This window comes from Bufo gargarizans, chromosome 5 (assembly GCF_014858855.1).
Source record: "Bufo gargarizans isolate SCDJY-AF-19 chromosome 5, ASM1485885v1, whole genome shotgun sequence".
Taxonomy (NCBI): domain Eukaryota; kingdom Metazoa; phylum Chordata; class Amphibia; order Anura; family Bufonidae; genus Bufo; species Bufo gargarizans.
Window position 1 is genome coordinate 90,503,758 of NC_058084.1, and position 15,600 is coordinate 90,519,357.

At 46.4% G+C, this 15,600-nt stretch overlaps 1 protein-coding gene across 1 annotated transcript in view; it reads left to right on the top strand.

Moving 5' to 3' along the window:
- Positions 1–2,065: 2,065 nt before the first annotated feature.
- Positions 2,066–15,600, top strand: part of STK3 (serine/threonine kinase 3) — a 247,563-nt gene continuing 234,028 nt past the window's right edge. The window contains exon 1 of the mRNA XM_044294570.1: positions 2,066–2,221. Coding sequence (XP_044150505.1) covers positions 2,199–2,221 — 23 coding nt within the window. The 5' untranslated portion in view covers positions 2,066–2,198. The remainder of the gene's footprint in view (positions 2,222–15,600) is intronic.

Genomic DNA, 15,600 nt, shown 5'->3' on the forward strand with positions numbered 1-15,600 from the left:
GTTTAAAAGCTGTTATAACTGGAAAAGGATGTTGTACTAAGTACTAAGATTGAATGTCACTTGGGGGTTGAATAAAACTGATAACGATGTGAGCACAGAAAAGACATCTGTGGTTATTTCATTATAAATGTTATGTCATATTTGTCTGACTTACAAGGGCCTCTTTGATTTAATTGTAAACAAGATGACTGATATGATCAAAATCAATGCCAAACTGGCCAAAACACTCAATTTCAGTGGGGGTTGAATAATTTTGAACACAACTGTATATTAGCTGCTTGCACCCTAAATATATCTTGTGAGGCTGCACAACCCTTTGACTGCCCCTACCCTGCTACTGTCAGGGCACTGTGTGGTAGAGCCTGATGTCCACCCAAAGAAAAGCACAGGGCAAAGAGGGATATGTCTGATGGGCATCTCTCCTCTGTTCTCCCCCACTCTGCTCCCTGTAAATGACAGACCTCTTACAGTGTCTCTGATCACAGGTCTTAAAGGGGATATCCAACCCCTATGATGCCCCCCAGGCACCTCATACAGGTTATACTTACCCGCATTGCTCCTGATGCCTGCACAGCCGGGTGACGCTGGGGAGGTTCTCGTCATGGCTTGCTATTGGTTGCCCCCATTGCCAGATGTTTTGATCCACACGATGGTGAGATACAGCGGAGCAACGCGGGTGCCTGGGAGCGAGGTACTTATAACCTGTATGAGGTGCCCAGGCATTTTGGGGATTATAGGGGTTTGATAACCCCCTTTAAAGGGGTATTCCCATCACAGACAATGGGGGCATATTGCTCTGGAACCTGCACCTACACAGAGAAGGGGGCGGGGAAGGTGGTGGAGAGCAGACTGCGCATGCACAGCTGCCCTCCATTCATTTCTTTGGGGCCACCAAAAATAGCTGAGCGCTGTCCACTTGTATCCCTTTCTGTGACTCTTCCAGTCTCTCTGCTGATGACACTCTAAGCTTGGTGGCCACTACATCCTGCTTGAAGCCTCGCGAGGTACTGTTTATCAATTGTTAGGTGTCATCTTGGTCTCATGATGTCAGAATGTGAATAGCATGATGAGGAGGACTGTATAAAGGGCTTCTGTCACCCCATTAAACACATTTTTTTTTGGTCTACTTATAATCCCTATCCTGCCATACATTATGTTATTAATAATTTTCGTTCAGTAGATTTAGCCAAAAACTTACTTTTATGATATGCTAATTACCTTTCTACCACCTGTTGATTGACAGGGACAGCCGCGATCTCCTCCTCCAGCCGGCCCTGTCAGCTTTTCAAAAATCGCGCGCCTGTGTTGATTAGACACCATACTTGCTGGTAGAAAGGTAATTAGCATATCATAAAAGTACGTTTTTGGCTAAATCTACTGAACGAAAATTATTAATAACACAATGTATGGCAATATGGCAGGATAGGGATTATAAGTAGACAAAAAAAAAAATGCGTTTAGTGGGGTGACAGAAGCCCTTTAAATACCGATTCTAATTGAACCAATCCAAATGTGTTACGGATTTGCTGCACATTTGGGAGCAGATTTCACCCTATGCATTGCAAAGGGTTAAATCTGCAGTATGAACTAACTTACATTGTATTTAAAAATCCTCACTGTAGTTCAATTTACGTGATTTTCTTTTTTGTTGCTACAATAATATTCATTCTGTGTGGAAACATTTATTGTAGAAAAGTCTGCAAAAGAAAAGCAGTCCCTTTTATCTGCATGGGGTTGTTTCTGCAGCACAGCATGCGATTTTCTACAAGCCCCCCGATGAAAACGTTGGAGAAATGAACCCTTGTGTGAATTCAGCCTTAGCCCAAGACTGCGCGGTACTTCCATCCCAGTCCCCGCCCCTTTCGCGCCTTTGGCCCGCCCCTTCCCCCAGCATGCTCTGTAGCTTCCTGCTCTCTGTTTGTGCACCAAAGTAACATGCTAGGTAGCGTCGCGCAACGTGACGGGAGTCCTGGCCAATCAGAAGACTGACGCTTACCCCTTCTGGCCTATCGGGTCTTGGGCTTCGCGCTAGGGGCGGGATTTTGGTGGCGGCGCCAGGTTGGGTTGCAGAGCAGTGCGGTAGAGGAGGGGGTCGTGTGTGAGGAAGAACATGGAAGTTGTGCGGAGTTAGTAGCGGTTCCGCAGCGGCTCTCTTGTTGTGTAGTTTGGTGCGGACTGTGTGAACGGATATCTACAACATGGAGCATCCGGCGCCCAAGAGGTGAGCCTGGCCGGGGTCTGATCCCGTGAGGGGGGTGGACACAGGGCTGGGGAGCATAGGAGATGTATGTCCAGGCCTGTGTCATCCGGGTCTCCCATCCCATTCTGCCAGTGGTCTCCATACACACTGCAGAGCCCTCCTTCCTGCTTTGCTAGTTAACCCTTTCTTGTGTAGGATGAATTGTAATGTAGTGGGCGCTGTCGCTGGTGGGCTGGGCGCTGTCGCCGGTGGGCTGGGCGCTGTCGCCGGTGTAGTGGGCGCTGTCGCCGGTGTAGTGGGCGCTGTCGCCGGTGTAGTGGGCGCTGTCGCCGGTGTAGTGGGCGCTGTCGCCGGTGTAGTGGGCGCTGTCGCCGGTGTAGTGGGCGCTGTCGCCGGTGTCGTGGGCGCTGTCGCCGGTGTCGTGGGCGCTGTCGCCAGTGTCATAACCAGTGTCGCCCCTACGTGACCGCTGTCACCGGTGTCATAACCAGTGTCGCCCCTACGTGACCGCTGTCACCGGTGTCATAACCAGTGTCGCCCCTACGTGACCGCTGTCACCGGTGTCATAACCAGTGTCGCCACTACGTGACCGCTGTCACCGGTGTCATAACCAGTGTCGCCACTACGTGACCGCTGTCACCGGTGTCATAACCAGTGTCGCCACTACGTGACCGCTGTCACCATTGTCATAACCAGTGTCGCCACTACGTGACCGCTGTCACCAGTGTCATAACCAGTGTCGCCACTACGTGACCGCTGTCACCAGTGTTTCCTGTGTATAACCACCGTCACAGACAGGTTATGGGCCGTCTGACCCGGACTGATGTGTGCAGTGAATGTGACAGACACGTGGCGTATCGGTTTGATGGTTATATGCGGCCATCTTGCTCCTCCCCATATTAAACCATCAGATAGAGGAAGTTGATGTCGATATTAATCATCTCCATGGTGAACATCAGTCTCTTCTTCTTCAGCAGACGTTTCTGCAGATATGAAATACATTATTACGTTTCACATGATGGTTATAATAAAGTCCAAGTAAGGCCTCATGCACACGACCGTTGTGTGCATCCGTGGCCGTTGTGCCGTTTTTTTTTCGCAGACTCATTGACTTTCAATGGGTCAGTGGAAAAATCGGAAAATGCACCGTTTTGCAGCCGCATCCGTGATCTGTGTATCTTGTCCGTCAAAAAAATATGACCTGTCCTATTTTTTTGACGGACAACGGTTCACGGACCCATTCAAGTCAATGGGTCCGTGAAAAAACAGTGTGCGCCCCCCATCGGCCCCCCCTCCCTCTATAGCATTAACAACATTGGTGGCCAGTGTGCGGCCTCCCCTCTCCCCCACCCCCCGATCATTGGTGGCAGCGGAGTTCCGATCGGAGTCCCAGTTTAATCGCTGGGGCTCCGATCGGTAACCATGGCAACCAGGACGCTACTGCAGTCCTGGTTGCCATGGTTACTTAGCAATAGTACAATAGTAGAAGCATCATACTTACCTGCTGGCTGCTGCGATGTTCGTGTCCGGCCGGGAGCTCCTCCTACTGGTAAGTGACAGGTCTGTGCGGCGCATTGCTAAATGAACTGTCACTTACCAGTAGGAGGAGCTCCCGGCCGGACACAGACACCGCAGCAGCCAGCAGGTAAGTATGATGCTTCTACTATTGTACTATTGCTAAGTAACCATGGCAACCAGGGCTGCAGTAGCATCCTGGTTGCCATGGTTACCGTTCGGAGCCCCAGCGATTAAACTGGGACTCCGATCGGAACTCCGCTGCCACCAATGATCGGGGGGAGATGGGAGGCCGCACACTGGCCACCAATGTTGTTAATGCTATAGAGGGATGGGGGGCGCACACTGTGCCACCAACGAATTATTACAATAGAGGGAGGGGGGGGGGCCCGCACTGGCCACCAATGATATTCAAACTGGGGAGGGGGTCTGCCCCCTGCTGCCTGGCAGCCCTGATCTCTTACAGGGGGATATGATAGTACAATTAACCCCTTCAGGTGCGGCACCTGAGGGGTTAATTGTGCTGATCACGGCCCCCTGTAAGAGATCGGGTGCTGCCAGGCAGCAGGGGGGCAGTCATGTACACAGTTTGTAGTATATTCTAACTAGAAGCGTTCCCATCACCATGGGAACGCCTCTGTGTTAGAATATACTGTCGGAAATGAGTTTTCACAATCTAACTCATATCCGACAGTATATTCTAACATAGAGGCGTTCCCATGGTGATGGGGACGCTTCAAGTTAAAATATACCATCGGATTGGAGAAAACTCAGATGGTATAAAAGGGACTCCTGACTTTACATTGAAAGTCAATGGGGACGGATCCGTTTGAAATTGCACCATATTGTGTGCGGCTCTGACGTGCACTCACCCGCTACTGTGTGCAGGTAGCCTTAGAATGTTTCCTTATGCAGCTCCTTCACCCCCTGCGTAACACGTGGCACTGGAGCGTGGATTTCTTAGTTCCTGTATAGATTTTTCTGCTGGTTTTTATGCCATAGCCAGAAGTGGATCCAGTAGGAAGGAGAGGCATTATGCCGCGTTCACATTTCCGGCGGGCTGTTCCTCCATAAATGCTGATTGTCTGCAGATCATCGCCAGATCCCATTAAAGTCAATAGGGATGTGGCGGTGATCTGTTCTCTGCCAGGACAGCCTGCTGGAAATGTTCACCGGAGATCTGAAGTTCTTCTTTTTATACTTCTGATTCCTTTTGAATCCACTTCTTGCTTTGGCTGGAAACTTTTCGGATTTTAAAATGACCATTGCTCAGTCAGGAGATAAGGTGCTGCCTGGCAGCTGCTTGTCTCCTTAATGTCATTGAAATAAACATGGACATCCAGCTGTTCTGTGTCTACACTTTTAAGGGGAGGTTGGGGGTGAGCTCGTATTCAGCAGATATTTTTTTTTTTTTTTTTTTGCAGTGCTGCGGCAAATTAATACAGTCTCATCTTGTGAGTACATTGCAATCGCCCTGTGATTCAATATGAACTGACTATAATAAATTACTGTGATACAGTCAGTTCGGGCCAGGGAAGCTGTGGCCGGCCCTTGAGATTAGGCATCGACCGATATTGATTTTTTAGGGCCGATACTGATAATTTGTGAACTTTCAGGCCGATAGCCGATAATTTATACCGATATTCTGGGAATTTTCATTTTTGAAAAAAAATAAAAAATTCCCACAAATCTGCTGAAAATTAATGTTTATTGTTAATGTGTATTTTTTATTTTTTTTTGTAAATCTTTCTTTTTCATTTATACTTAATATTTTGGTGTTTTTATTTTTATTTTTGTAACCTTTTTGTTTTTACTAACTTTTAGCCCCCCTTAGGGACTAGAACCCTTGTCCTATTCACCCTGCTAGAGATCTATCAGGGTGAATAGGAGCTCTCACTGTCCCTGCTGCTCTGTGCTTTGTGCACACAGCAGCATGGAGCTTACCATGGCAGCCAGGGCTTCAATAGCGTCCTGGCTGCCATGGTAACCGATCGGAGCCCCAGCATTACACTGCTGGGGCTCCAATCGGAGGAGCAGGGGAGAGGGGATCCTGTGGGGGGGGCGCACTGCGCCACCAATGTTTTTAATACTGGGGTGGGGGGGGCCTATGCGCCACCACTGCTTAATACTGGGGGGGGAGGGGGGGCGCACTGCGCCACCAATGCTTAATACTGGGGGGGCGCACTGCGCCACCAATGTCTAATACTGGGGGGTTTGGGGGGCGCACTGCGCCACCAATGAAGCTTAATCTCTCATTTATTCATATACAGGAGGCGGGAGCTGCAGAATCACATAGCCGGCTCCCGACCTCTATGAGCAGTAGCTGCGATCCTCGGCACCTGAGGAGTTAACTACCGCAGATCGCAGCTATTGCTCATAGAGATCGGGAGCCGGCTATGTGATTCTGCAGCTCCCGCCTCCTGTATATGAATAAATGAGAGATTAAGCTTCATTGGTGGCGCAGTGGCCATAGCTCCTCCCCTCCTCCTGTCCCCTGTCCTTTCATTGGCGGCAGCGGCAGCAGCACAGGGGGAGGAGACACTGCTCCTTCTCCCCTGTGCTGCTAAGGGGAACACGGAGAGCGCTGTCAGCAGCGCGATCTGTGTTCCCCATACGCTATCGGTATATCGGCAAAATAAATGCCGATACCGATAGCGTTCAAAATCCTGAATATCGGCCGATAATATAGGTAAATCCGATAATCGGTCGATCCCTACTTGAGATGCAACTGATACACGGACCGTGTTTCCAGAGCCAATCATGGTTGTGGGCGGGAGCCCTACGGCCCCTTTCACACAGTCAGTATTTGGTCGGCATTTTGTATCCGCATTCGGTCAGTATTTTTAAGCCAAAACCAGGAGTGGAACCTACAGAGAAATCATATAATAGAAATGTGTGTGCCTCTTCTGGGTTTTGGTTGCCAAATACTGACTGTGTGACAGAGGCCTAAGGGCTCTTTCAGACGAACGTGTGCAGTCTTGAAATCATGCTCCGTGTGTGAGCGCCATCCTCCATTCTGGACACTGCTCGTCTTGCAGGAGCGCACGGCATTATACGCATTTATAATGCTGTGTGTCTCGGCAATACCTTATTGCTACAGAATCATACAGACCTAAAGCTGTCACCACGATTCTGTAGCAATAAGGTCATGCAGAGACACACAGCATTATAAATCTGTATAATGCCGTGCTCTCCTGCACGACGAGCAGTGTCCAGAACGGAGGATCACATTGACACACACGGCGTGTTTTCCGGATTGTACAAGCTCGTGTGAAACAGCCCTAAGAGTGGGTTCACGCATGGTTTCTGCTGGTGTTTTTCTGCACTTTTTAGTGCCATTTTTTTTGCACCTACTTTTTGACATGGTAATAACTCCAGCTACCAATGTTGAAAATGTATGTGAAATATGAAGCACAGGACGCTTCATGTTCAAGTGTGTGTTTTTTTTTTTTTTTTTTTTTTTTTTGCTGCTGGTGTTTTTCTTTATTAGATGGCATTTTTTTTGTCTCTCTGACATCTTTTAAAAAACACACTGGGGGTCATTTATCAAGGGACTAGCAACTTTAAGTCATAAAAAAGTTGCAAGTCCTTATTTTGATAGGCTGTGCAACAGTTGGGCAGGACAGGGGCTGTGCTGGGGCCGGGACTCCGACCGCTGCAAAATTACTAATATTTACGGCTTAAAAGGGGTTGTCCAGGTTCAGAGCTGAACCCGGACATACCCATATTTTCACCCAGGCAGCCCCACCAAGATGAGCATTGGAACATTCCATGCTCTGAAGCTCTGCCTTGCCCTGCACTAAATCGCGAAGGGCAAAGGTATTTTCAGGAGATCCGGTGACGTACCGGGCTCTCCATGGGGACTGCCAAGCGGAGACTTCCGGCCAGCAGTGTGTTCGGTGACGTCACCGGAACTGATGGGTGGGCTTTAGAGCTGCCCTAGCCTGTAAAACAGCCCATCAGAGCCAGTGACGTCACCGAACACACTGCTGGGCGGAAGCCTCCGCTTGGCAGTCCCCATGGAGAGCCCGATACGTCACCGGATCTCCTGAAAATACTTTTTGCCCTGCGCAATTTAGTGCAGGGCAAAGGAGAGCTTCAGAGCATGTAATTTTCCGATGCTCATCTTGGTGGGGCTGCCTAGGTGAAAATATGGGTATGTCCGGGTTCAGCTCTGAACCCGGACAACCCCTTTAACTGTTGGCAAAGCTCACGCCGTAATTATGATGAGCTTCTCAGTTCCTCTGTCCTGCATTGATAAGTTGTTGGTGCCGGGGGAAGCCTTGGGCAGTGTCGCATAAAGGGACCGCCCTGTAACGTGATCCGGGTGCGACTGCCAAGAGTTGGTCTATTTCACGTACTCAGTCTCGCATGCCGCTACACACAGGCCATTAAATCATACACAGAAGGTAGGCCTCAGTTTATCACAGGCAGCCACATGATATGCCATTCTGGAGACTGAGAGCTTGGTGGCTATTAAAGGGGTCGTCCAGCATTAGAAAAACATGGCTGCTGTCGTCCAATAAAAAAACAAAACAAAAAAAACACCAATCCTTGTCCGTGCTTGTGTCTAATATTGCAGCTTGACACCATTGAAGTGAATAGGGCTGAGCTGCAATACCAGACGCAACCTGTGGACAGCTCAAGGACTTCCATTTACTGGTGACGTTTTGTATTCAGAGAAATCGTGATTTCCATTTGTAACACATTGCAGCTTATCAGTGATGTGTCTGGGACATTTTGTGCGTTCGTTCAATGACGTCTTCTAATGCATCATCAGTAACATGGAGACTAAGTGCAGCCTTCAGTACGGGCTCAGGGATGTGCACCGCATCACTAAGTCTTCTGACTCATACGCTTCATAGCACCAGGCAGAAGTCTTTCTCTACTAGTAGTACTGGGAATTTGTCCAGGTGCAGAGGTTCACACACGTCCGTGCTCCGGAGAGATCACATAGTACAGCTGTGCTATGTCGCATGAAAAGAAAATGCACTGACGCGTTTCTTTTCTGCCCATCATGCATTTGTGGCTAATGACTTCCAATCAGTGCTGAATGCATGGCACCAATGTCTGTCTCCACCTGTCCCTGCAGAGGTGTTTAGGGACCGTTCCTGCAGGACAGAGTAAGGCCAGTTTCACATTTGTCACCTGCCGGAGTTCTCTGGATTCAGCATTGCCAGATGTTACCGGAATGTCTGCCTGTCCCATTAATTATAATAAGGTCCGGCGGAGATCTGGTCGTAATTGGCAAACTTGCCGGATTTTGGTCGAAAAAAACAACAACTTTGCACACAAAGGTTTTTGTCAGACCGATTCCCAGTATTCTGTGCTGGAACACACTGACGGAAGCCTATACCATGGCCCCCATGCACACGGCCGTATGTTTATTGCGGTTAGCATGTAAATGCAGCATCATTAATCATATGTCCGTGTCTGTGAAGAATCAGGGTTTGGTCTATGTGTCATCCAGGTGCCACGGAAGCTGCACAGCTGAAACACAGACTAAGGCCTCATGCACACGACCGTTGTGTGCATCCGTGGCCGTTGTTCTGTTTTCTGTTTTTTTTTCATGGACCCATTGACTTTCAATGGGTCCGTGGAAAAATCGGAAAATGTACCGTTTGGCAGCCGCATCCGTGATCCGTGTTTCCTGGCTGTGAAAAAATGACCTGTTCACGGACCCATTCAAGTCAATGGGTCCGTGAAAAATCACGGATGCACACAAGATTGTCATCCGTGTCCGTGATCCGTGTCCGTTTTTTCCTATCATTTCAATGGCAAACTTGACTTAGATTTTTTTTTTTCATTTTTCATTTCCGTGGATCCTCCAAAAAACAAGGAAGACCCACGGACGAAAAAACGGTAACGGATCACGGACCTACGGACCCCATTTTTGCGGTACCTTAAAAAAAAAATGGTCGTGTGCATGAGGCCTAAACAAGGACAAAAATAGGGCATGCTTCCTTAATAAAACCATGGACCATGCTAAAACAAGGATTCTGTATTTTAGAAATTTAAAATATTATATAAAACCAATTAAAAATTATTTTTAAATGCAGAAATTGTAAAAAGGTTCTATATTTTAGACTCGCGGTGTCAAACTCTAATCAGTTAATCAACACAAAACACCTGTAAAAGTTTCCTAAGCCTTTAAATGGTCCTTCGGTCTGGTTCAGTAAGCTACGCAATCATGGGGAAGACTGCTGACTTGACAGTTGTCCAGAAGACAGTCACTGACACTCTTCACAAGGATGGTAAGCCCCAAAAGGTCATTGCTAAAGAAGCTGGCTGTTCAGAGGGCTGCATCCAAGCATATTAATGGAAAGTTGAGTTGAAGGGACAAGTGTGGCAGAAAAAGGTGCACAAACAACATGGATAACTGCAGCCTTGAGAGGATTGTCAAGAAAAGGCCATTCAAGAATTTGCAGGAGATATATAAGGAGTGGACTGTGACTAGAGTCAGTGCTTCGAGAGCCTCCACATACAGACATATCCAGGACATGGGCTACAACTGTCACATTCCTGGTGTCAAGCCTCTCATGACCCAGAGACAACATCAGAAGCGTCTTACCTGGGCTAAGGAGAAAAAGGACTGGACTATTGCTCAGTGCTGATATCAGATGACAGCAAATTATGGATTTCATTTGGAAATCAAAGTCCCAGGGTCTGGAGGAAGAGTGGAGAAGTACACAATCTAAGTTACTTGAGGTCCCGTGTGAAATTTCCACAGTCAGCGATGGTCAGAGCAGCCGTCTACCAGGAAATGCTAATTTCATTTTCCAGCAGGACTTGGCACCGGGTTTAATAAACAAAAATCACAGAAAAAAAGATAAAAAAACAAAGATAAAAACATCCTGCACGGTATGATAGATAAATATGCAAATGTGCATGGCTTCATTTATCACAGAAGACAAATAATACTGCACTAACACAATAGATGCAAGCATTATATATGGACTGAGCCCTCATTCTGATATAATAAAATCTGAGACTCTCAGCCAGTATATTGTGATCAAAACACATCTGTGCCTGCCTACCCGCGCCAAGGTGGTCTCAGTCAGGCAGATGCTTCACTAAACCTACATATGCCTGTTGGGCATCTATGTTCAGGAGAGCACACCCTTCACATATAGTGTGCTGATCCTAGTTACCTCCATGTACTTCAGCAACCAATGGGAGGAGGAGCACACACACCTATATGTACCACCTAATCAAGGCCATCTGTTTAATAGGAAGAGCAAAAGTGCACAGGAATGCTACTTTTAGGATAAAATAGAAGCGCATTTACACTTAAAGGTGCCACTCCCTCAAGTGTATACTCTACTAACTAAGCAAAAATCACAGAAAAAAATGATAAAAAAACAAAGATAAAAACATCCTGCACGATATGATAAATAAAAATGCCAGATTTAACCCTTTCAGGACCCTGCCATATTTGACCTTAAGGACCAAGCTGTTTTTTTGGGAATTTTGACGTTTTCATTATGTAGTAATAACTTTGGAACGCTTTTACTTATCCAAACTATTCTGAGATTGTTTTCTCGGGACACATTGTACTTCATGATGGTGGTAAATTTCAGTCAATATTTTTTATTTTCCAACTTTCCAAATTTATATTTTTCTGCTTTTTAAAACAGATAGTGATACCTCATGTAATAGTTAGTTATTACTTTATTTTGTGAATGCCATTTTATTTTTGGGGACGTTAGACGGCTTAGAAGTTTAGAAGCAAATCTTCAAATTAATTTTAGAAAATTTCCAAAACCCACTTTTTAAGGACCAGTTAATGTCTGAAGTCACTTGGTGAGGCTTACGTAATAGAAACCACCCAAAAAAACTTTAACCCTTTAGGGGTTACACAAGAATTAAAGGAAAATGTAGAGGAAATTTCAGAATATCACTTTTTTGGCAGATTTTCAATTTTTTACAGTAACAAAGCAAGGGTTAACAGCCAAACAAAACTCAATATTTATTACCCTGATTTTGCAGTTTACAGAAACACCCCATTTGTGATCGTTAACTGCTGTACGGGCACACGGCAGGGCGCAGAAGGAAAGGAGCGCTGTATGGTTTTTGGAGAGCAGATTTCACTAGGATAATTTTGAGTTGCCATGTCACACTTGAAGACCCCCTGATGCACCCTAAGAGTAGAAACTCCAAAAAAGTGACCCCATTTTGGAAACTACGAGATAAGGTGGCAGTTTTGTTGGTACCATTTTAGAGCACATATGATTTTAGGTTGCTCTATATTACACTTTTTGTGAGGAAAGGTAACAAAAAAATAGCTGTTTTGGCACCGTTTTTATTTTTTATTATTTACAATGTTCATCTGATAGGTTAGATCATGTGATATTTTTATAGAGCAGGTTGTTACGGACGTGATAATACCAACTTTGGATTGCTTGGTATTAGGCCTCTTTCACGCGGGCATCGCGTGTGAGGGCCGGATAGGATTTGGGTACGTCGTGGGAAAATGCACGATTTTTCAGTGCAAAGAGTTTTAATGCGTTTTGCACGCGTGTGAGAAAAATCGGCATGTTTGGTACCCAGACCCGCACCCGGACTTCTTCACAGAAGTTCGGGGTTGGGATAGGTGTTGTGTAAATTTTATTGTTTTCCCTTATAACATGGTCATAAGGGAAAATAACAGTATTCTTAATACAGAATGCTAAGTAAATTAGGGATATAAAATTTTTTTTTTAACTCGCCTCATCCACCTGTTAGCACAGTTCGACTTCTCTTCCTTCTTGTTCTTTGAGGACCTGGGAGAAAAGGACCTTTGGTGACGTCACTGCGCTCATCACATGGTCCGGATTCAGTGCGGGTGCAATGCGTTCACTCGCCTGTGTGAAGGGGGCCTTACACTTTTTGTGATGTAAGGGGACAGAAAATGGCTTTTTTTGACACCGTTTTTATCCCAATTTTTTTTTTCGGTGTTCACCTGAGGGGTTAGGACATGTGATATTTTAATAGACCTGGTTCTTATGTACACGGCGATACCTAATATGTCTACTTTGTTATATTTTTTTTCACTTTTAACACAATAAAAGCATTTTTGAAACAAAAAAAATCATGTTTTAGTGTCTCCATATTCTGAGAGCCATTGTTGTGGTTTTCTTTTTACAATTTTTATGTGTTTTATTTTTTATTTTTATTTATGAAGAACCCTTTTTATTTTTTTTACTTTATTTTTTGTTTTGCTCCACTCTGCAACTTCAACTTCTGGGGTCTGATCCAACCTGCCTGTGAGACCCAGCCTAAGGTGGCTGGGTCTCACAGGCTTCCGTAGAAGGCAATCCCCGATGCCTTCCATAGGCTGCCATCGGGTCCCGTCACTGCAGCGCGGGGACCTGATGAAGCTATGGAGGGCACCTGTACCCTCCGCAAACCCTCTGCATGACGCGGTCAGCTGTGACTGCGGCATACAAGGGGTTCATGTGGCGGCATCAGTGTTTTCATCGATGCCGGCGTATGCAGCAGGGGCCCGGCTGTCAGTGACTGCTGGGTCTATCCGCTGATGGCTCCTGCACCCACCTGATCAGCCCGATGTATATGTACGGCGCTGGTCCTTAAAGGGATTCTGTCACCAGGTTTCACCCCCTGTTAGCTAAAAATATGCTGATGTTCAGGGCGTCTTCACGATTCCTAATGTGGGCTTATAAATGTCATCTGTAGGCTTATTTAGCTAAAAAACTGCTATTACTAACCTGTCAGTCAAACAAATAAGGTGCCCAAGGGGATGTTAATGGATGCAAGGTGCCGGCCGCACCCACCGCCGTTCGTGCCCAGCGCCGCCTTTCCAGACTTCTGCGCTGCCTCCTAATCCTCTGTGCCGCCTCTCGCTCTCCCTCCCTCCCCCCTCCTCCTACTGTAAGATCTCGTGCATACAGGGGTTGAGCGAAGTGCCGGCGCATGCGCACTTCGCTGTAAGAATCCAAATGGAGAAGTCCGCGCGTGCGCACAGGGCTCTGCCTGATGCGCCGGCACTTCGCTCAACCCCTATATGCGCGAGATCTTACAGCAGGAGGAGGGGGGAGGGAGAGCGAGAGGCGGCACAGAGGATTAGGAGGCGGCGCAGAAGTCTGGAAAGGCGGCGCTGGGCACGAACGGCACCTTTCATCCATTAACATCCCCTTGGGCACCTTATTTGTTTGACTGACAGGTTAGTAATAGCTGTTATTTAGCTAAATAAGCCTACAGATGACATTTATAAGCCCACATTAGGAATCGTGAAGACGCCCTGAACATCAGCATATTTTTAGCTGACAGGGGTGATACCTGGTGACAGAATCCTTTTAAGTCACGTCCACCACCGCTGTACATGTACGGCGGAGGTCCCCTCTGGGTTAATAACCACTGTATCACTGTGCTTGATTGGTCAGCAAACTTGCCTGACCTAAACTCTATACAGAATCTGAGTTATTGTCAAGAGGAAGATGAGCGACACCAGACCCAACAATGCAGATGACCTGATGGCCGCTATCAAAGCAACTTGGGCTTCCATAACACCTCAGCAGTGCCACAGGCTGATCACCTCCGTGCCATGCCGCATTGATGCAGTAATTTAGGCTAAAGGTGCCCTGACCAAGTACTGAGTGCATATACTGGACAGACTTTTCAGTAGGCCAACATTTCTGTATTAAAAATAATTTTTCATTGGTTTTACATAATATTAAAATTTTCGGAGATACTGACTTTTGAGTTTTCCTTAGCTATCAGCCATAATCATCAACATTAAAAAAAATGGCTGAAATGGATCCCTCTGTGTGTAATGAAGCTATAGAATATATGAGTTTCACTTTTTGAATTGAATGACTGAAATATAGATAAACCTTTTGATATTGTGATTTATTGAGATGCACCTGATTTATGGCCGGCGTTTGCTTTCTGCTGGGAGAGATGGGGCTCTGTGCTCTCAGGGACAGAAATATTCTCCATTTGTATTTGGCACAGTGTGGTCTAGGTTTGGCCAGTGTTGTAGTAAGTTTCCCTCGGCAGTAGCAGATTGTCATGTACGGTTATGCAACCACGTAGCGCTGTGTCAGGCTTCTCGATTTCCTCACTCAGTTATCTTACATATTAGACATGCTTGAAGTAATTCCCTTTGTCAGCTTTTGTAAAAAAAAAAAAAACAAGCACAGCGTTCCGGAGTGAATCCACCTCCGTCTTGTGCTCCTTCCGTTAATAATGTACGGGGTGCATGCTGCTGCAGAAATATGTCAGCCCTGCTAAACGGACATTAGATATACATTGCATTTAGGTAATGTATCAAACACTGTTCACACGGGTCACATAGGTCTGGTGACTGCGTTAGAACTAGATGACGGTGGGCGCATGGTTTTATTGGCCTGGATGATTATTATTATTATTATTTATTTAATTTTTTTTTGCGCGTTTCATGCTGATATCATATGATCGTTGAATGTCTCTGTACTCAACAATGACGCTTTTGTCTTCAGTTTTTTGGATCCAGATGCTACTGACCTTACATTTCCTTTCTATTACTTTCTTTCAGAGGCTTTTTCATGAGGGCACATAGAAGCCAAGCTTGTGATAAGTTCGTCACTGCGGTCTGAGCTGAGGACCCCCATATAGGAACAGTAAATGGGCCCTGTACCCTAAAAGCTCGTCTTCAAGCGCCCACCATGTGTCTCTCTTAATTGTGGGCTATCTAGTTCATTCTCTCCGTCCCTTACATGTAATCGAACAGACAGTAGGAAGCTGCTTTTAAAGGGGTTGTCCGGCCACCAAGTATATATAAAAAAAAAGTCTCAGAATACTTTCAAATAGCTTTATAACCGAGGACCTAGGTCATCAGTATCTGATCAGTGAGGGTCAGACACCCGGGACCCCCGGCAATCAGCTGTTTGAGAAGGCACATGCGC